The sequence below is a fragment of the Dipodomys spectabilis genome, unplaced genomic scaffold (assembly GCF_019054845.1).
Source record: "Dipodomys spectabilis isolate Male_0828 unplaced genomic scaffold, ASM1905484v1 ptg000024l, whole genome shotgun sequence".
Taxonomy (NCBI): domain Eukaryota; kingdom Metazoa; phylum Chordata; class Mammalia; order Rodentia; family Heteromyidae; genus Dipodomys; species Dipodomys spectabilis.
Window position 1 is genome coordinate 15,045,942 of NW_024870701.1, and position 27,777 is coordinate 15,073,718.

At 40.5% G+C, this 27,777-nt stretch overlaps 1 protein-coding gene across 1 annotated transcript; it reads left to right on the forward strand.

Annotated features, from left to right (window-relative positions):
- The first annotated feature begins 5,380 nt into the window (after positions 1 to 5,380).
- On the forward strand, positions 5,381 to 25,883 carry Znf397 (zinc finger protein 397). The gene is made up of 7 exons (XM_042675001.1): positions 5,381 to 5,451; positions 7,085 to 7,564; positions 7,877 to 8,024; positions 9,834 to 10,893; positions 15,550 to 15,652; positions 15,706 to 15,757; positions 23,713 to 25,883. Exons 2-7 carry the CDS (start codon positions 7,160 to 7,162, stop codon positions 25,614 to 25,616), a joined length of 3,672 nt encoding a protein of 1,223 aa, XP_042530935.1. The 5' UTR covers positions 5,381 to 5,451; positions 7,085 to 7,159; the 3' UTR covers positions 25,617 to 25,883.
- The last annotated feature ends 1,894 nt before the right edge of the window (positions 25,884 to 27,777 follow it).

The following is a 27,777-nucleotide window of genomic DNA, read 5'->3' on the forward strand; positions in this document are numbered from 1 at the left end:
CATTGGGTGCCAAGCTTTGGAACAATGAGCTTTAGGGGCTCATCTAAGATGGAAACCATAACATCCACACTGTGCACCAAAACAAATCCTAAATGGTTCAAAGACTTGCATATTAAAAATAATAGACAAACATTACTTGAAGTAAGGAAGGCTTCTTATAACTATCGTGCAAAGTAAAGAAACAACTGACAAACTTGACTAATTCTACTACATAAAAATCAGAAAGTTCAGGCTGGGAAGGTGGCTCAGTGGTAGAGCACTTGCCTTGCATGCATGAGGCCCTGGGTTCGATTCCTCAGCAAAGAGAAAAAAAAAAGCCGGAAGTGGCACTGTGGCTCAAGTGGTAGAGTGCTAGCCTTGAGCTGAAGAGCTGAGGGACAGGGTCCAGGCCCAGAGTTCAGGCCCCACCACCGGACCCCCCCCAAAAAAAATCAGAAAGTTCTTTATGGCAAAAACAAAGGCAAAAACCAAGGGGAAAAGTCATAAAAAATATTTTAAAGGGTCAATAATCCTATTTAAAATGCATATGGCTATCTCTTGTTGCGTTGTTTCAAATAGCAAAAAATTAGAAATAACCTCATTTAGAGGCTGATTAACTAAATTAAGGTTTTAGAAATGTTATTTACTCATTATAACTTCCAGTGAAAGTCATCCTAAGCCTATGTAGTCGAACATACCTGTAGTCATAGCTACTCAGGAGGCAAAGGCAGGAAGATCACTTGAGTCAGTAAGTTCAAGAGCAGCCTGGGTAAGGTAGTGACTCATCCATCTTAAGGTTTGGGTTTTGGTTTCTTTTCCAAATTATCCCAATGATTTTTCAAGACTGACTACAGTCTCAGAATGCTACAGAACACCTTGAGTTAACATTCTGACTTATTTCCTATTTGGCAAACTAAGAAATTAGTTAAAAATTTAAAATACAAGAAAGAAAAAACATTTGAATCCTTATCTTGGGGCTCATTTCGCCTAACATAAAGATTCAAATGTTTTTTCTTTCTTGCGATTGTTTCTAACATATTTATAAGATGATTTCTTTGTTGCTTTGTATGTACTTCCCCCATGGTATAACCCCTGTTTTCACTGTATTTGATGTTGGTATAATTTGTGGAGGGGAAGGGAAAAAACAAATTGTTTAAATAGGGATCCAGGTGGACCCATTGCAACAATGAGATGTACAAGATGTTATGTCGAAAAATGAACTTTACAGCTTGGGGGGAGAAGGGAGGAAGGAATGGGAAGGGGAAACAAAGGAGGAGGCAAAAATGCTTGATAAGAAATGTACTCATTACCTTGCCCATGTAATTATAACCCCTCTATACGCTATTTTCACAATTAAAAAAATTTTAAGTACAAACAGTGGTTTGCAAATGTTAAAAGCCTTTACAACTAAGCCATATGAAGTTCTGAGGTCTAACAAGGTATGTTATATTAAAGGGATGCAAATGGTAAGAAAAACAATGAAAGTAAGAAATTGATAGGAGAGGATGTGGCTTCTGCAATAGAAATATACCAAAATTCACTCAGTACCGATGGCTTACGCCTGTAATCCTGGCTACTTTTGAGGTGGAAAACTTGAGGATAGACATTCAAAGCCAGCCCTAGTAGGAAAGTTGTTTTTGTTGTTTTGTTTTGTTGGTTATGGGGCTTGAACTCAGGACCTGGAGCTGTCCCTGAGCTCTTTTTCTCAAGGCTAGTACTCTATCACTTTGAGCCACAGCTCCACTTCCACTTTTCCAGTGGTTATTGGAAATAAGAATCTCAAGGACTTTCTTGCACTGTCTTTGAACTGTCATCCTCAGATCTCAGCTTCCTGAGTAGCTAGGATTATAGGTATGAGCCTGCAGCACCTTGCTTCATGAGCCTCTTATCTCCAGTTAACCACAAGAAAACTGGAAGTAGAGCTGTAGCTCAAAGTGGTAGAGCTCTAGTCTTGAGCAAAAAAGTTCAGGTACAATACCCAGGCCCTGAGTTCAAGCCCCTGATTGACAAAAAGAAAAGAAAAATACCAGAGGTCTTCAGCTTATTATAGCAGTAACCTAGAGTTGTAGCAAAAGATTACAACAGCACATGTGGTATGTGTGGACCATATCATATGAGTCTGTATTTGGTTTCTTGCTTGTTGTATACTATATTCACCCATTCATTCCAGACTGGCAACTTACCTTCTCATTTCAAACAAGATAATTTAAAAGGAGGGAATTATATTTTTAAAACTTAAAGAGCTAGAGGCATGGCTCAAGTGCTAGAGCACCAGCCGTGAAAACGTAATAGACATACAGATATGAAAACCTAAAGAAGTCATTATTCACAGATCATTAAACTCAATTGTAAGATTAGGTAGAGTGTGGTCATAAGTGATTATGAAAGACAAAAGCGATCAATCTTCAAGACACTGAATATTAAATCAAGAGAGCTTATAAATATATACAGTTCCATAAAAACTAGTCATTTCTGCCTAAGCTTTGTTTACTGAATGATTTACATCTGTATTTTTTCCTAACTATTTTTCCTTAAGAGAAAAAAGAGAAAATGTATAGATAGAAACCTAATAGGATGTACAAATTTAAGTCTATATTTGTCAGCTACAAACTAGTGTGTCTATTAGGGCATATTTTGCTTTGCCTTTTGGTTTCCCTAATCCAAGCTGGGGCTGAGTATTTCTCCAATGTATGTACCTTTCATTTCCTCTTCACTTTCTACATTTCCATTGCTGTCTATGTCCTACCCTTTGGATGGGTTTTCAGAGGATCAGCTCTATGACACCTATTCACACAAATAGTCACAGAACTGAGTGCCTGTCTCGTTGGTGATTAATAAGTATTTTTATTAAATTAGTTATCAAATATAACAGATACAGCATGTATTTCATATACTAGTAATCTTCTAAATAGCCAACATTTTCATTTTGGCCCGTTACTTAATATTTTATTACTTATTTAAAAAGCAGATTTGTAAGATAAACATAACAGGAACTGAACCTTAAGACGTTCACTATAAAAAACAAATTTAGACAGATATTCAATATAAACTTCTAGAAAACAAATTATCCAAGCCTAGTTCTCTTTTTCTCATATAACTCAGAAGTAGGTGTAGTAGAGATAACTCTTTCATGCTGTCTTTGTTTCCAAGTAACCATAGAAAGTATTCAAGATTATTTGGGTTATTAAGATGCTACATGGTTTGTCTTTATAACTGAAATACTTGATGACTCATTTAGACATCAAAAATCCAAATAACTATATTCTATAAGTGCTTAAAGGGAATAAGAAATTACTGTGAAAACTCCACCAGGACCTTCTGAAGCTGTTCTGCCTGAAAAGGCCAGGAGGGGGCAGCAAATCCCCAGGAAATGTTAAAAGAATCCTGATTTGTTCCTATACATCTGAACTCGCATGGACCTACTAGACAGTGGATTAAATATCTGATGACTCCAGACAAATTGTATTTTCAAAGTAGTGGAAGCCTTGGAATTGTTTAAATCATTTTATTGACTAAGTATGTTGTTGCTAATTATAACCTACTGGCTAATTTATAATAGGTGTAATATATGACAAGTTTTCAGCCAATCAGAAAGTAGAGAGGAAAAAGATAAAAGAACAGGGAAAAGTAAAAGCTGAAAAATGCTTAAGTACTGTATAATACCTCACATTTGCATAATTGATAGCGTTCAACCTAATAATGAATAATTTACTGCTTATCATACTAATCATTTAAATACAGCCCTAGAAATTATAATGAAATCAAGTAACTTTTAAGCTAGTGATTTTTTTTTTTAGATCAACTAACTTTACTCATTCTTTGTGTAAGTAAATTATTTTATAAAAATGGAAGAATTTATCCTGTGACACAGGTTCTTCAGCTTAGAGTGATACCCAATTAGGCTTTGAGGTATGGCTCAAGTGGTTGAGCACTTGCCTAGAATGACACCCAGTATCCTCACACAATTGATCAAACCTGTAAGATACTGCTAGTATATAATCCTTTTTCAGACTAATAAAATTATAATGGTATGGAAAAATCAGATTTTTTTTTAGGGGGAGGGTCTGGTCGTGGGCCTGAACTCTGGGCCTGGGCGCTGTCCCTCAGCTCTTCACCTCAAGGCTAGCACTCTACCACTTGAGCCACAGTGCCACTTCCGGCTTTTTTCTGCTTATGTGGTACTGAGAAATCAAACCCAGGGCCTCAGGCATGTGAGGCAAGCACTTTACCACTGAGCCATCTTCCCAGCCCTGGAAAAAATTCGATTTTTTTTTTTTTAAAAGATGAACAATTTGCTAGGCACCAGTGGCCACACCTATTTATAATCCAACTTCCTCGGGAAAGTAAGATCCAAAGGTCATTGTTTGAAGCCAGCCCAGACAGACAAATCCAAAAAAACTCTTTTATCAAAAAAAAAAAAAAAAAAAACCATAAAGACTGCCTAAATTTTTTTTTTAGATAGGAAGACTTCTTTCCAAAGTAGCAAGATTAAAGTCAACACACACACACACACACACACACAAATCAGCTTTGCTACTATCAGTCAAGAACGGGTTGGAAAGAAATTGGGAAACCAATCCCATTTACACTAGCCCAGAATAACTCATGAACATAAACCCAAGCAAATGAAAGAGCTCTTCATTGAAAACGATAACACATTAAAGGGATACATTGAACAGGACAGTCAAACTTGGAGAAGGCCTCTCCTCCCATATGCACGGATTGGCAGGATTAGTATTGTGCCAGATGGCCATTATTTCCTTGCTTTTTAAGATGTTATTTCATAAAAAGCTTTACTCATAATGGCTTTCCTCGGGGAGGAAGGTAACATCTTCTACATAGCCAAAGACAAATACATGGAAACATATTTGTAACAAATGCGGTGTAACCTTAACAAGAACCGCACACACGCACGCGCGCACACACACGCACACATACACACGCACGCGCGCACACACTCGCACACACACACGCGTGCGCGCGCACACACGCACACATACACACGCACGCGCGCACACACGCACACATTACACACGCGCGCGCGCACACAATTTTTTAAATGGGGAAAGCTATTTCTCCAAAAAGTAACAAGGGGTCAAATCTAAATCTCAAGCTAAGTTAAAATAGGAGGTTTCCGATGGGGTAGAGGCGAGAGCCTGGGAGCCGGGGACAGGGGCGTCCTTGAACTCGGGAGCCGGAGGAGGGCCTGTCCTGGAAGGGCGGGTGACGGTGAGACCTGGCCCAAACCAGGAAGGCGGAGAATAGGATCCACGCGCTGATTGGGTGTCTGTGGGGAAAAGGGCGGAGGACGAATAAAACTCATGGCGCTGATTGGGTGTGTGTGAGTGAGGGGCGGGGAGGACGGAGTCTCCCTGGACTCGCGAGAGGAGAGCGGCGGGGGTACACTTCCGGTCTTTGTGGTTTGCCACTCGGGGTCGGCGGCTGGCGCCCTGGCAACTCTTGGGTTTCGCGGTGAGGGACGCGGGCCCGGACGCAGAGGGAGGGGACGGCAGGGTGGGTGCCCGACCTGGCGCGGGGTGGAGGAGCCGCACTCCTGGGTCTGCCTGTTGGGGCGGAGTCTCGGGGCGTGCGGTCCATCCCAGCCTCTCCGGTGGGAGCGCGGTCCTCCGCGCCGGGCCCTCCCTGAGAGCTACTGCGCCTTCCCGGGGTGTATAGTAGGAAGCCCGAGTATGCTAATGAGAATGCTAATGAGCATGCTAATTAGCCCCTGAAGCTCTCCGTGGTGCTGGGAGGCAGTTCCTCTGTTTGTCTTGCTGATTACACTGAAGGGGACTTGCTCCTGTGGATAGACCACCCCCCATCCCAAAATCCAGACGTTCGGGCTATATCACAGAATTGAATACAGAACTCTCAAGTGCCATATTGCGCTTGTGAAATAGTCTCTTCCCAGAATACTCTTCAGCTCTGAAGTTGGCCCTTTTGCATCTTTTAGTTTTACAATATCTAGCCTGCTTTCGAACGCATGGTAGGAGTTTTACAATTTTTTCTTGCTTTATGCCTCAAGCAGGTTCACTCATGAGCAACAAGCATTCTTTTAACCAAATGCACATGTAGGACAGAGCAATACTAAGTTCCTCTGTTTGTTGAAGAAATATTTGGTCACTAAATGTGAACAAATGGCTTATGTTCCACATTACTTCGTTTAAATCAACTCATTTAATTTTAGAGTGTGTGGGGAGGGGGGATTGGGACTTGAACTCAGGTTTTTCAGCTCTTTATTGGCCTTTTCACTCAAGGTTGACACTCTTAACTCTTAAGCCACATCTTGCTTCCAGCTTTTTGCTGTTTAATTCAAGAAAAGAATCTCATGGACTTTTGTTGGATTCCCACTATGATCCCCAAATTCTAACATACTGAGTAGCTAGGAATGAGACACCAGTACCCAGCTAATTTGAGTTTTTAAAAATGTTTTATTACTGCCCTAAGGGAAAATCAATACCTGCTATCAATAGGAGATAACTAAAAATAAGACTTGTAAAGTTGATGTTATTGAATTCTAGCTGGATATCATTATTACCCATGGAAGCCTGGATCAGAGGCCTCTATTTTAAAGTTCTGCAAGTTTTACATATATGTTAAAGGCACATTTTTCTCCTTGATGTGATCAAAATTGAAAGATAATTCACCCTGTGGCTCATGCCTGTAATTCTGGCTACTCAGGAGGCTGAGATCTGAGGATCTTGATTCAAAGCCAGCCCTGGCAAGAAAGTCTGTGGGACTCTTATCTCCAGTAAACTACTCAGAAAAAGCCAAAAGTGGAGCTCTGACTTAAGCGGCAGGGCATTAGTCTCGAGCAAAAGGCTCAGGGACAGTACACTGAGTTCAAGCCCCAGGACTGGCACACACACATCCCCACCAAAAAAAAAAGAAAGATAATTTAAAAAGGTAATAATCTAGGTGATTCATGTTCATAATTTCTAACAGTGATAGGAATTACAAGTAAGGCGAATGTTTTTAGTTCGACACTAGATTGCTATTTAGTGATAGTCCCAAATTTGCTTCTTTCAATGTTACTGGTTTATTATAAGACTTTTAGAGAATTTTTTTTCCTGCCAAAAGTTAACAGAGCTTTTATATTCTACAGGAAAGAAAAGATTACTCAAATCTCCAGCACAGAACTAGTTGTACTGTGCTTCTTCTTAAGCTGCTTCAGCCCAGAATGGCTGTGGAATCCAGAGCAATTTCAACTCAGGATCATCAGGAACAAGGATTACTACTGGTGAAAATAGAAGATGGCTTTTCCTGGAGCCATACATTTAAACAGAATGGAAGCACCGAATCCTGCCAAGAATTGTTTCGCCAGCAGTTCAGGAAGTTTTGCTACCATGAGACACCTGGACCTCGGGAGGCTCTGGGCCGACTCCAGGAGCTTTGCTATCAGTGGCTAATGCCAGAGTTGCATACCAAGGAACAGATCCTAGACCTACTGGTGCTAGAGCAGTTTCTGAGCATTCTGCCCGAGGAGCTGCAGATATGGGTACAGCAACATAGTCCAAGAAGTGGAGAGGAAGCTGTGACCCTGTTGGAGGATTTGGAGAGAGAGTTTGATGATCCAGGGCAACAGGTAGGAACAGATTGAAGTGATATAGGAAAAGGAATTTATAGCCGAGAGTGAGCGTGTAGTATACCAACAGTAGGTTGCATAGCTATATGTCTGTAATAAACCATATTCCTGATGTAATGATAGAGACATACCTGTCTGTGCCCTTAAATGGGTTTTTTTGGTCCCTATCCTTCATCTGTGAAGGTGGGCCAATCTAGTCATTTTTTTTCTTTTTTAAAACTATCTTGTAATTGTACAAAGGAGTTTCAGTTTAAGAAATCAGTTTAGAAAGATTTATAATGCATTTTGATAATCATGTTTTTCTAATTTCAGGTCCCAACTAGTCCACAGGGACCAGCGGTGCCATGGAGGGATCTGACATATCTCAGAGCATCCAAGGAGTCAGAAAACATCCAGCTCCAACTCCAGCCTCTGAAGACACAGTTGAAGTCCTGGAAACCTTGCCGTTCCTCCAAAAGTGGTGAGGAATAGAAACTTACCAGGAAACTCCTATCACTTAGGGTTCTGGTTTTGAGGATGCAGAATTAATTACATTTGCAAGCTTGCCACATGCGAGCATCACTTTCATTCATCAGAACCAGAGTTGCTTGCTTCAGCAGCTTTGTGTTCAGCAGACCTCTAATGGGTTGCAGCTAGTTGTTCTTGTGACAGTTTCCCCTCTCATTCATTCACTTATTTAATCATCTTTCCCCTAGTTAGTGAGTACTAAAATGTCTAATGCCATGGTAAGCACTGAGACTCCATCTTCAAGAAATTTTCAGTTCGAGGTGAATATATTACAGTAGGCACTAGTTAGTATGAGAACACATACAGTAGCGCCTAACCCAATCAGAAAGACAAAAGGAATGCTTCCTGGGAAGAGACACCTAAGACTTGGAAGATAAGTAGGAAGAAGCCAGATAAATGGGTGGAAGGAATGGCCAAGCAAAGAATGGCCACAAAGTTCTAGGAGAGAATATACCCATTCTGGAAATTGTAGGAAATTTTGTTTGAGGTGAGAAGATAATTGATTTAAAAAAAAAAAAAAAAGAGTAGTAAGAGAGAAACTAAAGTTGCAAAAATACATTTACTCAATGCAGAGGGGTGCAGTTTGGACAAGGGAGTGATGTGATTAGATTTTTAGAACTTGGCTGCAGAGTGGAAAGTGGATTTGAGGAAGGCAAGGCACTGAGCCACTTGTTATCAAGGTGGCCACAGTGAATAAATCAGCATGTGTTTTGGGGGAGGGTGGGAGAGGTCAAAGCAATCCCATTCCTCAGTGGTGAAAGTACATTTCAATATCTAGTCATCGTTAAAAAGCAGAGAGTGAGGAAGGGTGGCACACTATTGATATCTCAGGTAATGGTGGTACTGTTTTCATGTAAAAGGGGAAACACAAGGACAAACAAAGCATCTGAGGATATGTGAGGATGTTTTAGTTTGAAGTATTTTTATGCTTGTAAAATAGTCACAGTAAAATATTAGTCATTATTGAAACTAGTACATTGAAAGTTTGTAAAAGTGAGGACATGCGAGAGCCTTGAACAGAATCAGGAACACCGGTGTTCCAAGTGTGATTAGGAGCCCAGGCCATGAAGGATCAGCCATAGAAGTGAGACAAACGCGTGAATATATATAAAGGAAAGTGTGGACCTCACACTTACTGCTTCAAAAAGCCAAATAAGTAAGATCCAGAAGGTATGCATTGGGTTACAAAGTTGTGATGTTAGTGTTCTTGATGAGATCAGAACCAGTGGAAGCAGTGTGGTTTACATGGAGGGTAAGGTAGAAACTAGACTGCAGAATGGGAAGGTGTGCAGATAACCCTTTCTGTTGCACTGAGCTTGATTTTTTTTTTTTTTAAGGGGGAAATTTGAATTTATTTAAATGCTGAAAAGCAATAATCTAGAAAGAGGTTGAAAATAATAGAAAATACTTAATCAATTGAAGTCTTAAAGGAGGCAAAAAGGATGAAATTCAAAGTTTAGATGTAGGCTTTAGTTATAGCATCTATTTTGGCCAGTTGAAGGAAAGATAGTTACACTGACATCTTTGTAGGTAAACCTCTCTGTTTTCTACCATGTTGAAAGTGAATACTGAGCCAATCACAGTGTAGACCTGTAATTCCAGCTACTTGAGCAGCTAAGGTAGGAGGCTCTCATAAGCCCAGGAGTACCAAAGCCTGGGTACTCATAAGCCTGGGTAACATACCTTGTTTAAAAAAAAAAAAGAGGTGAATATTGAAAGACAGGAGAAATATAAAGTCTGATTTTTCCGCCTTTTTTGCTAGTTATCATTTCAGATTGTGAGAACAATGAAACAGCAAGTAATATCATTTCAGAAGAAAAATCACAGGAACTCTGTCAGGAAGCTTCATTTGGAGGAGGTGATGGGCAGGAAAGCAGCTTAGAGTGGCAGCAAGCAAGTGCTACACGGGAGAAGTTAAGAAGATCCCCTCCCCATGGGGGCAGCTTCAGTCAAGTGATCTTCACACACAAATCTTTAGGAAAGAAAGACCATGATGATGAGCCTCAAAGATTCTTGATTCTAAGTGCAAACTCTATAACATGTCAGAAGGTTCCTGCAGAAGAAAGACCTTATAGATGTGATGTCTGTGGGCACAGCTTCAAGCAGCATTCCTCTCTCACTCAGCATCAAAGAATCCATACTGGAGAAAAGCCCTATAAGTGTAACCAGTGTGGAAAGGCCTTTAGTTTGAGATCATATCTGATTATTCACCAGCGAATTCATAGTGGTGAGAAAGCATATGAATGCAGTGAATGTGGGAAAGCCTTCAATCAGAGCTCAGCTCTCATTAGACATCGGAAAATTCATACTGGTGAAAAAGCTTGTAAATGTAATGAGTGTGGCAAAGCATTCAGTCAAAGTTCGTATCTCATTATACATCAAAGAATTCACACTGGTGAAAAGCCCTACGAATGTAAGGAATGTGGGAAAACTTTTAGCCAGAGCTCAAAGCTTATTAGACATCAGCGAATTCATACAGGAGAGAGACCTTATGAATGTAATGAATGTGGGAAAGCTTTTAGGCAGAGCTCAGAGCTGATTACTCATCAGAGAATACACAGTGGGGAGAAGCCCTATGAATGTGGTGAATGTGGGAAAGCCTTCAGTCTGAGCTCCAACCTCATCAGGCATCAGAGAATTCACAGTGGAGAGGAACCTTACCAGTGTAACGAATGTGGTAAAACCTTCAAAAGGAGTTCAGCCCTTGTTCAGCATCAGAGGATCCATTCTGGGGATGAAGCTTATATATGTAATGAATGTGGGAAGACTTTCAGGCACAGATCAGTTCTCCTGCGCCATCAGAGGGTCCATACTGTAAATTTGTGAATATGATGTTTGTTTAAATACTTCTGTCAGATTTTTCTCTTTTAGAGCAGGTGACTTTGGAGCAACAGTTCAAGGTTGTGAACTACTGTCTTGAGTCACCTAATTTCGTTTACGCATCACTTCCTAATGCTACTACAAATCATCCCTTGAAGATTTTCCTTGTGACTTATCAGGATAACATGGAAGACTCTGATCCCAGCTTTTCTCTTAACTGTTGGAATACTCAGGAAATAGCAAAAAGCGGTGATGGAACATCAAAACCTCATTTTTGAGAATGTTATGAAAGGGCATGAGGCTCTAGGCTCTGTCACTGCATCTCATAGTCTAGTGTGCCAGGTTTGAGAGAGAATGTAGACAGCCGGAGGGACATTTCCTCAGGAACTCAAAAACAGTGATGCACAACAAGAAAGATGGGGAAACCGTTTTATCAAGTCTGTTGAGCATGGGGCAAGCTAGAAATAAGGCACAAGAAGAATACAAATTGTCCAGTGATTTTTATTTTGGCCAGCTTTGGGGTTTGAACTAAGTGCCTGGGTGCTGTCCCCAAGCTCTTTTGCTTAGCCTAGTCCTCTACAAATTGAGCCACAGCTTCACTTTCAGTATTTAGTGGTTAATTGGAGATTAAGAGTCTCCCAGACTTTCCTGCCTGGGCTGGCTTTGAACCATGACCCTCAGATCTCTCAGCCTCCTGAGTAGCTAGGATTATAGGCATGAGCCACTGGTGCCTGGCTTCAATGATTCTTTTTATTAACACCTGCTTTGCATCAAAGATTAAGGATACAATGGGAAACAAGACCTAATTCTGCAGTCAGGAAATGAACCTAACATGGTCAAGGCTATGTGGCTAAGGGTATTCCTTAAGCACTTTCCTCATTTCCTTATCCAAGAAGTTAAGAAAGAAAATTGCTGAAAGAGGATAGGCCAAAAGACAGTGTTCCCAGTGAAGGAATAACAAAGCCCAGGAAGAAAGTTCTGGCCTTTCTAGTTGTTGAAATGGGGGTCATGTTTATAACAAACACGGTTATATCCCTGAGATGGCCAATGTATGGGCATGCACTAACTATTAAGAATGGCATGCCGGGTACCGGTGGCTCACGCCTGTAATCCTAGCTACTCAGGAGGCAGAGATCTGAGGATCATGGTTCAAAGTCAGCCCAGGCAAGAAAGTCCATGAAACTCTTATCTCCAATAAACCACCAGAATACCAGAAGTGGCACTGTAGCTCAAGTGGTAGAGCACTCACTTTGAGCTGAAGAGCTGAGGGACAGCACCCAGGCCCAGAGTTCAAGACCCATGAACTACTGGGAAAAAAAAGTGGCAGGATATAGCTGGATGCTGGTGACTCACACTTGTAATCCTAGCTACTCAGGAGGCTGAGATCCCAGGATCATGGTTCAAAGCCAGCCCGAGTAAGAAAGTCTGTGAGATTCTTATCTCCAGTTAACTACCAGAAAACTGAAAGTGGTGCTGTGGCTCAAAGTGGTAGAGCATTAGCCTTGTGCAAAAAAGCTAAGGGATAGCTCCCAGGCCCTGAGTTCAAGCCCCACAACCACCACCACCACCACCAACAAAAAAGGTGGGAAACCTAAATGTCCAGTGTGGTGAGAATATGAAATAAGAAAAAGTATTATTTGGAAAATATGGCAAAAGATAACAAAATAGAGCTACTCAGCTGATTTTCTTTGTTTTCTACAGGGAAACACCCAAGCTGCAATGAGTAAGGTGTTAATGTAGGAATTGATACATTGTAAAAGGAAAATGGTTTCTATAGAGAGATCTTAGATCAGTAAGAAGTACATGCTAAGGGCTTTGTATATATGCATTAATTATTTCACTACAGTGCATATTTTCTGGATGAGGAAATAAGGTTAATGGTCATAGCTAAAAGCTACTGTGTTCAAAGCTTCAATTCATAACCCTACTTTGGAGCCACTTTATTCAGTTTCCCTGTGAAAAGCTTCCAACAGAAAAACTTGTATTTGGCTTGGAGTATACTTCTCAATCCTCAGTATTGAAAATTTAAGACTATGAAAGAAAGCCAAGCTCATCATCATAGAAGAGTTACAGGTGTGAGCCTCTGGTACCTGGCTAAAATATATTTAAGATTAGGGAAGTAGGCTGGGGATGTAGCTTAGTAGTATACTAGTGTGTGTGATGCACTTGTTTAATTTTCTGAACCAAAAAAGCCCAGGATAGTTGAGGAAATAAAAACATTTGCTTTCCTGAACATCTCTGTCCTTTCCAAGTCTGTGTAGCAAACATAACTCTGAACTTCAATTTCATCACTGATCAAATGACACTGGCAGACTTGACCCATCTCATGTAGGATTAAGAGAATCCTCTACAAGTGGGGCTGTGACTCAAAGTGGTAGAACACTAGCCTTGATAAAAAGAGCTCAGAGACAGCAACCAGGCCCTGAGTTCAAGCCCCACAAATGACCAAAAAAAAAAAATCCTGTACAAATTCAAAGATGCATTGTATTTATAAAATGCTTTGTTGAATGGCAACTCCTTTGCACAAGAGATTATACATTTTTTAAATAGAGAAAAAATTCGCTAAATTCTAAATCCCTGTGCAAAAGTTACAGCCTTGAATTTCAAAACTATAATCTTGAATTGCTTTTCCATAAATTTAGCCAACGCAAGGCACCTCACAACTCAGGTTAAAGGCTCTCTTACAGTTGCTTCAGAATTCTGCAAGTATGAAATGAAAGGGGCTTCAATATAAGCTGGATATCCAAGGAATTTTTTCTCATTCTCTGTGAAAGGATTAAAAAGCATTGTCAGCCAGGTGCTGGTAGCTCATGCCATAATTGTAGCTATTCAGGAGGCTGAGATCTGAGGATTATGGTTCGAAGCCAGCCAGGGCAGGAAAGTCCATGAGACTTTTATCCAATTAACCTCAGAAAACTAGAAATGGAGGTGTGGCTCAAAGTGCTCTAGCCTTGGGACAGTGCTTAGGCCCTGATTCCAAGCCCCATCTCTCTCTCTCTCTCTCTCTCTCTCTCTCTCTCTCTCTCTCTCTCTCATACACACACACACACACACACACAAAAGCATTATGTCCATATGAAATCTTGTACCAGAATGTTTATAACACCTTTATTTGCAATAGTAAGAAAAAGACTGGAAACAACCCAAAATTAGTGTTTTGTGAAATGAAAGGTTAGTACAGCTGGAAAAGGCTGTGGACCTGACCACCTGCTAGAGTTAAGGCAATGACAACTTTCTTTGCTATATCCAAGTGTGAAAATGGAACAGTGAAGCTTGTTGAGATTGGTCTGGAGGGAGTGGGAGAGAGGGAGTCTAATCAAGGTACATTTTGTAAGTGAATGAATGGACAAATCAAAATGGGACCCTTGTATACTAATTGATGCTAACCAAAATGCCCATCAACTACCTATCACATTGTGATCACTACACACAAGTTTTTATTCAGCAACCCAAAGGGATGAACTATTGATACAGCAATAATGACAAATCTCAAGGTTTCTCTCAATGAAAGAAGACTGGCCTAAATAAACAAATATGTTTAATTCCACCTCAATAGGTCAACAAGTACAAAAGATCACTAGCAGTTGAGAGGGGGGAGGAACTGGATGAGGAAACGTAAGAGTTGGTAGATGTGCACACTTCCGTGGTGATGGTTTCATGGCTGGGTGTGAGAACATCAAATTACAGCCTTTAGACATTAGATGTTTGTGTCAGGGCTTGGACGCAGGCCTGAGCACTGTCCCTGAGCTTTTCCGCCCAGGCCAGCGCTCACAGCTCCAATTACCGTTTTCTGATGATTGATAGCAGATAAGCGTCTCACGGACTTTCTTACCCAGGCTGGCTTCGAACCACAGTCCTCAGATCTAAGCCTCCTGAGCAGCTAGGCGGCCAGCTAAAACTTCTTAAAAAATAAAAATAAAAAGCACTCCCATTCTCCAGGACTCCGGAGTCAGCGGGAAGAAAGAATGGAAGCTCAGCTGCGAATCACCCTCCCTGAGGGCCTGCCGCGGCCACCGGCATGGGCAGGGTTAACTCCCCAGGCACTCCCACCGACACGCCCTCCCTCGCGCATGCGCAGTAACCACCCCAAGCTCAGCGCTGGACCCTTGCGGACGCCCCGGCATCCCGCGCGAACGCTGGGCGCTGGGCGGGCAGCCGGAGCCCACCTGGAGGTACGCGTGTTGACCCCCGGGGCGGGGGGGTGTGGGGGGCGCCGGCCACTTCCCCCAGGGCGATCGGTCCTTGGCCTAGGGTGCTGGTGGCAGCCGGTCCCCCGCGCCCTAGGCCTTGGGCTGCAGGGGAAGAGGCCGGGCGTGTCTGCAGAGGTGCAGGTGGCACCACCCAGTGTGCGCACATCGCGCCGCCGATCGGGCTGCTGGACTGTGGTTTGTGGGTGAGGCGCGAGGAAGGCCGGCGTGTGGGCGCCCCCGGCCGGCAAGCCTGGGAATGACAGACACACCTGCCCGCACCCCAGCTGCCCCGCCTGGACGTTCCCTCACCCCCTCCCCGCTCCGTCCCTAGCCCCCACACTTTGAACAACTCTCCACTAGAAAGGAGTTCAGGAGGGCGATGAGGGCAACTCGTGGAGGGAGGGGGAGAACGTTGAGTAACTTGGAAATGAACCGTTTCGTGTTTTCCCCCTTCGCCTTCTTGTGTAGGTGGAGGCCGTCTCTCTGTGTAACGAGTCCCATCTCCAGTCTGCACAGGGATTCTCTTCTGAGCCCACAGATGGCCAGTTGCCTCCAGGTCCCTGGCCCTCTGGTACACAAGGAATTGGAAGTTCTCCAGGGGTGCCCTGAGGCGTCCACCTGCAGCCCATGGAGATCCAGTTCGAGTATGAGTCTCAGGAACACCAACTTCTGACAGGTGAGGAGCAGTGTGTTGTGTACTACTCCAGGGTCTCAGGCAGAGAATGTCTCTTGTGTCTTCAAATGATATCAATCTTCTTCATTGCCTATGCACTCACTTTGCTAAGTAGTAGTATTTGTGTAGTGCTTGGAACATAGTTGTATGTCTTTGAGTTCTAGCAACCACATTTTTATTCGGTTCCTTCCTCTCCTCCATCTGTCTTTGGTGATACTGGGGCTTGATCTCAGGGCCTCACACTTGCTGGCTGGCACTTACAGACCTGTTTGGTTTTCTGCTAGTTATTTTGGAGATAAAGCCTCTTAGACTTTTCTACCCAGGTTGACTTTGAACTTTGATCCTCAGCTTCCTGACCAAAGCAATCACATGACCAATTCCAGATCATTATAGAAGAGAATGACACAAAGATACTGATATTGAGAGGCTTCTTTTTTTTTATTGTGAAAATACTGTACAGAGGGGTTACAATTACATGGGCAAGATAATGAGTACATTTCTTGTTTTTTTTTGTAGTTAAAATACCATCATTTATTTCTAGGGGCAAACACATTTTGTGTGAAACCTAAATGAAAAACATAACACATTATATACAAAGCTTTGGTAAAACACAGGTCTGGCTTACAATGGTGAACACTTAAGTTTGCATATACAGTGGTGTTGCAGGGTTGTTAAGGTTTATGGAAGTCCATCCTTTTGATGAACTTGATATGATGAAATTACCTAACCATACATAACCATATATATATACATACATATATACATATATATGTATATGTATGTACACACACGTATGTATTTATTAAGTGACATGTAAATAAAAATAAATATTTACATTGAATAAATTTAGTGAACCGATACTTTTCCCAAAGAATTATTTTACCTGAACCAATTCATGTCTTAAAGTCTCCAATGCTATACACTTACATGGTTGCGATCCCCTTCAGCTTTTTTTTTATTTTAATAGTTTCATTTTTATTTTTATTTTTCGTGAAAATGCTGTACAGAGGGGTTACAATTACATGGGCAAGATAATGAGTACATTTCTTATCAAGCATTGTAGCCTCCTCCTTTGTTTCCCCTTCCCATCCCTTCCCATCCTCCCCCTGCCCCCCCCCAATCCTCTCCAGCCCCCCCTCCACCAAAGTTGTGAAGTTCATTTTCGACATAACTTGTACATCTCACTGTTGCCATGGGTCCACCTGTATCCCTATTTAAATGATTTGTTTTTCCCCTTCCCCTCCACAAATTATACCATCACATACAGTGAAAGCAGGGGTTATACTGTTGGGGAGGGACATACAAAGCAACAAAGAAATCATCTTATAAATGGGTTAGAAACAATCGCATGAAAGAAAAAAAACATTTGAATACATATCTTAGGGTTCATTTCCCTAACGTCACCTTATCTGACATTTTCTGCTTAACTCAGACATATACTAGATATTACAAATAAGGGAAACCATGGGACCTATGTTTCTTTGGGCCTGGCTTATTTCACTTAATATAATTTTTTCCAAGCTTTTCCATTTCCTAACAAATGGGGCAATGTCATTCTTTCTGATGGAGGCATAGAATTCCATTGTGTATATATACCACATTTTCTTGATCCATTCATCTACTGCGGGGCATCTGGGTTGGTTCCATATCTTAGCTATAGTAAATAGTGCTGCAATAAACATATTCGTGCTGATAGCTTTAGTGTGGTGTTGTTTGTAAACATTTGGGTCCCATGGTTTCCCTTATTTGTAATATCTAGTATATGTATGAGTCAAGCGGAAAAGGTCAGATAATGTGATGTCAGGAAAATGAACCCTTAGATGTGTATTTTAATGTTTTTTTTCTTTCATGCATGTGTTTCTAACACATTTATAAGATTATCTCTTTGTTGCTTTGTATGTCCCTCCCCCACAGTATAACCCCTGCTTTCACTATATTTGATGTCAGTATAACTTGTGGAGGAGATGGGGAAAAACCAGTTGTTTAAGGATACAGGTGGACCTGTTGCAACAATAAGAAGTACAAGTTGTCATGTCCAAAACGAGCTTTACAACGTTGGTACGGGGGGGGGGGGGAAGGGGGGGAAAGGGGGGGAAGGAGAAGAATTGGGATTAGGGGGGGAGGGGGGAGGCTGGGAAGGGATGTGAAGGGTAAACAAAGGAGGAGGCTGCAATGCTTGGTAAGAAATGTACGCATTATCCTGCCCATGTAACTGTAACTCCTCTGTACAGTATGTTCACAAATAAAATTAAATTAAATTAAAAAAAAAAAAAACATTTGGGTAAATGCCCAAAAGTAGGATTGCTGGATCATAGGGGAGCTCTATGTGGAGTCTTTTGAGGAACCTCCATACTACTCTCCAAAGTGGTTGAACAAGTTTACACTCCCACCAACAATGCAGTAAGGTTCCCTTCTGTCCACATCCCCTCCAGCATCTGTTGTTTAATTAGAATTCTTGAGAGGCTTCTTTGAGGCCCATTCCTTCTATAAGAAATACCACAGGCTTGTCATGTGGGCATATAGATTCACATATACCTAAACTCATATACTCAGAAGGCAGAAATGGGGAGGATTGTGATTTGAGGCAAACTTTAGCAAAAAGTCAGCAGTACCCTGACCCTGTCTCAACTAATAAGCCAGACATATGTAGGAGACATAGATAGATGGATCCTGGTTAGATCCCAGCCCCAGGCAAAAAGCTGGAGACTAATGGAAAAATCACTAAGGGCTGGGGTGTGCTCAAAATGAAAAGACTAGCATTCAGATTACTACACTCCCAATACATCAGGAAAATCAGCATCTGATGAGACTGCCCTTTCTTTGCTAGTTGATCTAAAGTTACTTCATCTCCTATTAAAACCCTAGAATTGAATTACCTCTGGTGTTCTTCATATTAATTAATTGAATTAATATAGTGTAACTGTGAGAACCAGAGGCACTGGAAGTCCCGCCCCTTGCTGTTGTTACCCCACTGGGATCACTGGGGAGGGGGGCACCTAGAGAGAGAAAAAGAGAGAGAGAGAAAGAGACTGACTTGGTGTTGCAAGGGAGGTGGGAGAGAAGGAGACACAACAGGAAAGAGATATCTCCTGGAGCAGAGCAGTGCCCAGAGGAGAACCCAGGCCCACGGAGATGCCTGAGGAGACGGGGCCAACAGAGAGGCCTGCAGAATGCCCTGTGGAGAGCAGAGAGGCCTGTGAAGAGCCAAGAGGCCTGCAGACAGTGGAGGCCTGCAGACAGTGGCAAGGCATATGGAGAGGCCCACAGAGATCTGAAAGGCCTGCGGAGAGGTAGAGAGGCCTGTGGAAACTTGCCCCCTTGAACGTAACAGCTGTTCCTAGTTCTGAGGTAACCCAGGACAGGACAGTTGCAGACCAACTAATAAAACTCCTTTGTCACCTTTAACTGAGGCTCTGTGGATTTTCTCACTCCCAGGTCATTATATAACTAATAATTAGTACAGTATAACTAAATGTGCTGTAACTGAGGTATTATAATTTACTGACTACATATATTGTATATATATATCACTTTTAATTGTGCATTTTAATGAGTTTTAACATATTTAATATGCTCACTATAATCAACACTCCCTTCTTCCTCTCCCCCCGCCCAACACACACAAGATTTCCTTATTAGTCATTCTAGTCTATCTCCATTCCTAGGGTACCACTTGATTTCTGTCACCATTTACTTGGTTCAGATTCCCTAACATTTTGTGTAGATGGAATCATACTTTTGCATACCAGCAGTCTTCAATCTGGTTTTTGGGGGGTTTTTTTGGGGGGGGGCAGTCATGGAGCCTGAACTCTGGACCTGGGCGCTGTCCCTCAGCTCTTCAGTTCAAAGCTAACACTCTACCACTTGAGCCACAGCGCCACTTCCGGCTTTTTTTTTTCTGCTTATGTGGTGCTAAGGAATCAAACCCAGAGCCTCAAGCATGCAAGGCAAGTGCTCTACCACTGAGCCACCTTCCCAGCCCATGTTTTTTTTAAAAATATATATTCATCCATATTTTGTTTTTATTTTCTTTTGGCAGTCCATGATAATTATACTCAAGTCCTCAGCCTTGTACCACTGTACCACTTGAGGTTCACCCACAGTCTTCATGTTGTTTTATCAGTAATTTTTTCTTAATTGTTGACTAATATTCCATTGTTTGGCTCTATAACAACTTGCTTATTGACTCACCCAGTGATGGACATTCAGATTGTTTTTGTTTGGGCTGTTTTTTACTTGTTTGTTTTTTGTTCTGTATTTTCTATCTGCAGTGTATGGGAGTTCCAGTTATTCCACATCCTTTTTTTTTTTTTTCTTAGTCATGGGGCTTGAATTCACGGCCTGGGTGCTGTCCCTGAGCTTTCTTACTCAAAGCTAGCTCTCTACCACTTTCAGCCAGAACACTACTTCTAGTTTTCTGGTAGTTAATTGGAGATAAGAGTCTCATAGATTTTCCTACCCAGGCTGGCTTCAACCCTTGATCCTCAGATCTCACCCTCCTGAGTAACTAGTATTACACACATGAGCACCAGCATTTAGTCAGTTAATACTTAATTAAATACTTTATTAAATAAAGGCTGGCCTTCACCATTCATTATCTTAGCAATTTTGTTGAAGATCAGCTGTACACTTATTTTTATCTGTTCCTACAGACTGTACTATTTCATTAATGGTTGTTTCTCTCTTTATGGCATTACCACACTGAATGGATTTCTGTAGCTTTAACTTCTCTAATTTCGTTCTTTTTCAAAAGTATTTAAACTTCTTCTTGGCTTAACAAAAAATTTTAATGTATTTTTTATTGTTATTGTAAAGGTGATATACAGAGGGGTTACAGTTACAGGAGTTAGTTAAAGAATACATTTCTTGGGTGTGGGTGGGGAGGGGTAGGGTGAGGGGAGATTGGAAGGGATGGTAAGGGGAAACAAAGGAGGAGGCATCAATGCTTGATAAGAAATGTACTCATTACCTTTTTCATGTAATTGTAACCCTTCTGTACAGTATTTTCACAATAAAAAAAATAAGAATACATTTCTTTTTGGACAATGTCACCCTTTCCCTCATCCATGACTTTTAAATAAAGTTTAGAATTAGTTTGTCAATTTCTACTCCCCCTCCCCCCAAAAAAGCCAGAGGGACTTTGATGCTGCTCTCAACCAATAAGTCAATTTGTAAAGTATTTTAATAACATTAAATCCTGGCTGGACATTGGTGGCTCACGCCTAGCTACTCAGGAGGCTGAGATTTGAGGATGGGTGTTCAAAGCCATCTGGGGCAGGAAACTCTGTGACATTTTTATCTCCAGTTAACCACTAGAAAAGCAGAAGTAGAACTGTAGCTCAAAGTGGTAGAGTGGCTAGCCTTGGGCTGAATTGTCCAGGGACCAAGTTCAAGCCTGGTGACTAACAAAAACAAAATCTTGCTATCCACAAACAGTGGTATATTTTCCAATTTATTACGTCTTTTTCAGTTTATCTTGGCAGGATTTTATAATTTTCATTTTGTAAATATCACATATATTTGTATTGCATTTGAAACCTTTCATATCAGGGTACAATTTTTAAATGTTTAAAAATTTTATTATGACTTCATTGCATTTATGGAGAAATACAGTTAGCATTTGCATATTACTCTAATGAACTCATTTGCAAGTTCCAGCAGCCTTTATAAGATTCTGGATTCTGTGTATGTGACTGATCATGTCTCAGTAAAGACAATTGAGTTTTGTCTTCCCTGTTTGTATGTCATAATTACTTTTCATGTTTTATTTCATTGGCTATCAGTGTTGAATAGAAGTGGTACAGTGTGGTACAATGTTGAACAAAAGTGATGAAAGTGACCATTTGTGCCTTGTTCCTAAAAAATGTATTTAATATTTAATATTAAACTATTTTACCTGTAGATTTTCCTTTGCTTTTTATTGGAGTGGGCAGTTTACATATAACATAACTGATATATTTGGATGTGTCTGTACCAGCCTCTTGTTTATTTTGATTTTAAAACCATCTTTTCGGCCTATTTTCTCCTTTTGTATGTAATTGTACATTATCAGGTATTTGAAGTGTTTTGGATTTTTTTCTTTTATTCATTTTTCTCTATTATATTTTAGTTGTTACTTTATCATAGTCTTTGTCAAATACAGTTCTACAAGTGAATTAAATCCCAATGTTCTAGGCATCTATTATAAATAATGTGTTAATCTCTCTTATTCATCTGTTGTGTTACTATGTACTGTCCATGAGAGAATTAAGAAAATCATTTCTTACATTATTTTTTGGTACAAGTGATTGAACCTTTTATATGCTAGGCATATGCTCACCCCTGAGCTATAGCCCCCATTTCTATTTTCTGTTTTGTTGTCTTTTGGACCTATGGTCAAAAAAGGCTGCCTTAGAATTTTAATAGATCCACAGAATGTATTGCTCTTTATTTTAATTTACTACTTCTAGTGTTACTGGTAAAGTTCAGTTCTTCTGGCACACAAGTGACAATACTTGGCAGATAAGGGTCAGTGAGAAGGAAATCAGGTTTTATTATAATAAACCAACTGCTGGGGAAAGTGGCTTAACTCTTGTCCTAGTGTCCATTTCAAAGAATCCAGGTCTGCAAAAAGGGTATTTATGAGAAGGAGAAAGTGGAGAGTGAGCTAATGGACAGGAAAGCTATGTGCTGAGTTGTGTCTCTTAGGGAAGAGTGTTTTTTTTTCTCTCATCTGTGATGACCCCCAAGCCATTCTTCAGATAAATACTTTATTTTCATGTAAAGCTAAACTTCCTATTTTTAATTACAGAGCAGGATTAGCAAATCCTTGGTCCATGCTTTGATGCTATGGAAGCCCACCAGCTGGTTCTAGATTTGAAAAACTAAGATTACAGATGAGAAGGTCCAGACCTATATGTTTTCTCTTTGTTCTTCTTTCCTAGGATAATTATGTCTGAAGTAGAGATAGATGGCAGTAGTGGTGAATATCGCAGACACTCAAAGGTGGGGAGGCATCTATTAAAAGTTTTCCATTTGTGACAATTTTAGTGATACTAATAGGATGCTGGCACTGGCATGACCTTCTGGAACAGGAGGTGTGATAGGCTCCCACAGAATTGAAGGAAGTTAGTGGGCAATTGGTAGTGAACAGGCAGACCAAATTATATGAGCAGTGAAACAATAAATGTTTTTTCTACTTTTATGATTTGATACTTGATGGCATTTGATGACAGGCCAAGTGAAGGCACCATGTTCCAAAGACAGCTATCCAAATGGTTCCCTGATTGCCATGCACTCTCACCAGTTTAATAACCTGCCTCAAGTTCATCTGATTGCCAACAGCTAGTATATAAAATTCATCCTGGGTGGACAAAGGATTCCACCAACTTCCAGAAGACAGTTATAGAGTCAGATGACAAGGAATAGAGACTAAGTAAATTATTAGAATTTTGGCTGGTGTGCTAGGATAATAGGAAATACCTAATATTTAAGGGAAAATAATACAAAATGCTTAGCTGTCTTATCATCTGGCCCTTCCTATAGTCTGTCATTTGGAAGATCAATTTGGCAGTAGTAGTAAGCTCAAACCCCTGAGCAGTGCTCAATAACTCCCAACCATCTACTTGCCTTTCTTCTAGACTGTAGCATACTGCTTACCTTACATATGTTAATAAATTGCTTGTTTGTTAGCTCTTATTTAGTCACACTTTCATAAGCATAGTAAACCAATTTCAGTATTACCAGTTCTCCTATGACAATCATATAAAGTATATCTTGTGAATGACTTCTATCCATGATTAATGTGACCTATTACTTGTTGGTTCTTCTTAATTTTCCTCTCAAATGGTAATTTTCCGTGTTTTGGAGCAATCCTGTATGGTTATGATATTTGTAGGTAAATTCTGATCTGTTCCAACTGAAACAGATGAAGGGACAGAGTATGTATTTTATTTGAAATTTCTTTTTTCTTGTTCCAGATGATGAGACTAAGATCAAGATTGGAGAACCAGCTTCAGAGGAGGAAATTATAGCAGAAATTATAGCAGAGCCACTGACTGAAGAGTCTGGCAATACCAGAACAGATCTTCTCCAGGATGATGAATACAGAGAATTCTGTGAACTCGGAGATAAACTGGATGAAGAGGATGAGAACTTCCTTAAAAAAAGACAGCTTAATTGTGATGGATGTGACACAAGCTTTGCTTGGAGTACAGGCCTTCTTAGGCACCAAAGAACCCATTGGGAGAAACCCTATGAATGTGATGAATGTGGAAAAGCCTTTCGTATGAGGTCTGCCCTGGTTCTGCATCAGAGAATTCATACTGGTGAGAAACCCTATCCTTGTCATTGGTGTGTCAGAAGTTTCATTCGGAGCTCAGACCTCATTAAACATCAGCGAGTCCACACAGGTGAAAAACCTTATAAATGTGATGAATGTGGGAAAGCCTTCAGTCAGAGCTCAGATCTCATCATCCATCAGAGAATTCATACAGGAGAAAAGCCCTATCAGTGCAGTCATTGTGGTAAAAGTTTTAGCCAATGCTCTGACCTAGTAAAACATCAGCGAATCCACACTGGAGAGAAGCCTTATACATGTAACCAGTGTAACAGACGCTTTAGTCAGAGTTCTGATGTTATAAAACATCAGCGAATCCACACAGGAGAGAAGCCATATAAGTGTGATGTGTGTGGGAAAGCCTTCAGTCAGAGCTCAGATCTTATTCTACATCAGAGAATCCACACTGGGGAGAGGCCATATCCATGCAATCTGTGTAATAAAAGCTTTAGTCAGAACTCAGACCTTATTAAACATCTAAGGATTCACACTGGAGAGAAACCCTATAAATGTAATGAATGTGGAAAGGCTTTTAACCAGAGCTCAGTCCTTATTCTACATCAAAGAATTCACACCGGAGAGAAACCTTATCCATGTAATGAATGTAGCAGAACCTTCAGCAGGCTTTCAGATCTTATGAATCATCTGCGAATTCACACTGGTGAGAAACCTTTCCCATGTACTCAGTGCAGTAAAATGTTTAGTCGAAGGTCAGACCTTGTTAAGCATTACAGAATTCACACAGGTGAGAAGCCCTATGAATGTGACGAATGTGGAAAGACCTTCAGTCAGAGCTCCAACCTTATTCTACACCAGAGAATCCACACCGGAGAGAAACCCTATCCATGTCATTATTGCACTAAAAGTTTTAGTCGCCGCTCAGACCTTGTAAAGCATCAAAGAATCCACACTGGTGAGAAACCCTACATGTGTAATGTTTGCCGGAAAAGTTTTAGTCAAAGCTCAGATCTCACTAAACATCACAGAATACACTCTGGTGAAAAGCCCTACCATTGCACTAGTTGTGAGAAAGCCTTCAGTCAGAGTTCTGACCTCATCCTTCATCAGAGGATTCACACTGGAGAAAGGCCGTACCTGTGCATGTGGTGCAACAGGGGCTTCAGTCAGAACTCAGACCTTATCAAACACCAGAGAATCCACACTGGAGAAAAACCGTACGTATGTAACAAGTGTGGGAAGGCATTCAGTCAATGCTCAACACTTATTTTACACCAGAGAACCCACACCGGGGAGAAACCCTATTCATGTGTTCAGTGTGGCAAAAGCTTTAGCCGGCGTTCAGATCTCATTAGCCATCAAAGAATCCACACTGGTGAAAGAACATGTAAACGTTATAGATATGGGGAAACAGTCAGCCTGGACACAGAACTGAATGGACAGCAGAGCAGCCACACTGAAGACAAACTCTTCCAGTGTGTTCAGTGTGATAGGTGTTTTAGCCAACTCTCTGATCTTCTTGATCATGAAAATCTCCATGCTGAGGAAGACAATCTAACTGAGATGGGTGTGGGGAAACCTTTATAGTGTGTGCACCAGCATTATTCAGGACCAGAGATAACCATACCAGAACAACAATCTTATGAATGCAATTAAAGAGTGTGAAATAAGGTCTTACTCAGTGTTCAACTCATGCTACATTTAGAAAACTATGAAGAAAAAAAAAGCAACTTGATTTTTGTTATTTAATGTGTCGGCTTTGGCAGTACTGAAAACTGAGAAAAATACTAAGGAAGAATTCTGGGAGTTGTGGGGAAAACTTCGTTGTTAATAAATTTTTTTTCATGAATGTTAGTAAGCAGCAATAGAAAGAAATTCTTGGTTGTGTAAGAGAAACTAGACTTTTATTCAGACACAGTGCACAAGAGGGACGTTATATCACAGGAAGGAATGTACAGCAACATTAATATAGGATTTATCAGATTAAAAAAATCAGCATGGAAAAGAGATCTACAAGCTTCAGCAGGAAATATGCCCATTTTAGAATCCCAAACCTTTGGTGAGTCCAAATTATCAATTGCATAAAAGACGTTATTTTAGAAAATGTGGCTGAGGAATGGTGGCTCTTGCCTGTAATCCCAGCTACTCAGGAGACAGAGATCAGGAAAGTCTAGGTTTGAGGTCAGCATAGACCCCATCTCAACCATGCCAGAAGCCATAGGTAAGATGATTGCATTCTGAGGTCCACCTTGGGCAAAAACATGAGGCCCTACCTGAAAAACAATTAAATCACAAAAGGGATTAGGATATGACTTAATCAGCATAATGCATTGAGCTCAAGCCCTAGTACTAATGGGTAAGCAGTGTAATCTTGATAAATGAGAATTCGAATCTACAACAGAGGTAGCCAACTAGGCTAGAATTCCTTATATTTGTTTTCCTTTTTTTTCTTTTTGTTTTCTTTCTTTTTGTAGTATTGCTGGAACTCTTTATGTGAAACTTGTATACAATATATAGCAATGTTACCTTTCTAATTCCTAGTAGAAATAATTTGTACTTTCCCTTTTTATGATCAGTCTGACTATAAGTTTGTCAATTTTATTAAGCTTTTTTTTTACAAGACAAGTTTGAGTTTAAATAGATTATAGAAATTTATTTTTGGTTTTTGTTGATTACTGATGTAATCTTTGTTATTCTTATATGTTTTTACTTTAGGTTTATTGTTGGCCTATCTTTTTTGTTGGTTTGTATCAGTCTTAGGGCTTGAACTCAGGGCCTAGACGCTGTCCCTGAGCTTTTTTACCCAAGTGTTAACATTCTAGCTCCGTTTTTGGCTCTGTGTATGTGTGTGTGTGTGTGTATCTGTCTGTCTGTGTGTCTCTGTGTCTGTGACTGTGTCTGTGTGTGTTTAATTGGACATAAGAGTCTCACTTTCGTGCTCATGCAGGCTTCAAACTGAGATCCTCAGATGTTATCCTCTTGAGTAGCTAAGCATGTGCCACAAGCAACTGGCTATTTTCTCTTCTTAAGTAGAAGTGATTGAATTTAATTTGTCTCCAAATACAGAGGTAGTATAAGTTTTCCCTTAACTTTAACTGCATTTCATCAATTATTATTGCTATTTTAATATGCTTTATTTTTAGAGCAGTCTGAAGGTACAGAATTGCCCATATCCTTCATATGCATATACATGGATAGTAATTTATCACCCCAAACCCATATTCTTAGGGTTTGCCTTTTATGTTGATGTGATACAGAATAGTTCCACCGCTTTAAGAATTCTCTGTGCTTTACCCAATCATCCCCTAACCTTTGGATCTGATTGCATTGTGTGAACCTATTTTGGACTATTTCATGGGTCTGTTTATTCTTTGTAGTAAATCATGATGTCTCACAGTGTTAGTCTTCCAGCTTTTTTCTTCCATGTTGTGTCTTGGTCTTTTGCCTCTCCTTACAAACTTTAGATACATGTTGTCAGTATTCATCAAATAATTTCATTTAGATTGAGATAGACAATCTATACAACAAGATGAGAACTATCATCTTGATGATACTAGGCTTCTTATCCATGAAAATGGACTATCTGTCAAGTTCTTTGATTCATCAGTTTTGTAGTATTCTTAATATCGATCTTGTACATTTTGATAAATTTATACGTTTCAGTTTCTAGAGATGTCAGTGTAAGTGCTACTATGTTTTTAATTTCAAATTTAACCTTTCATTTTTAGTATATTACTTGTAATTTTGT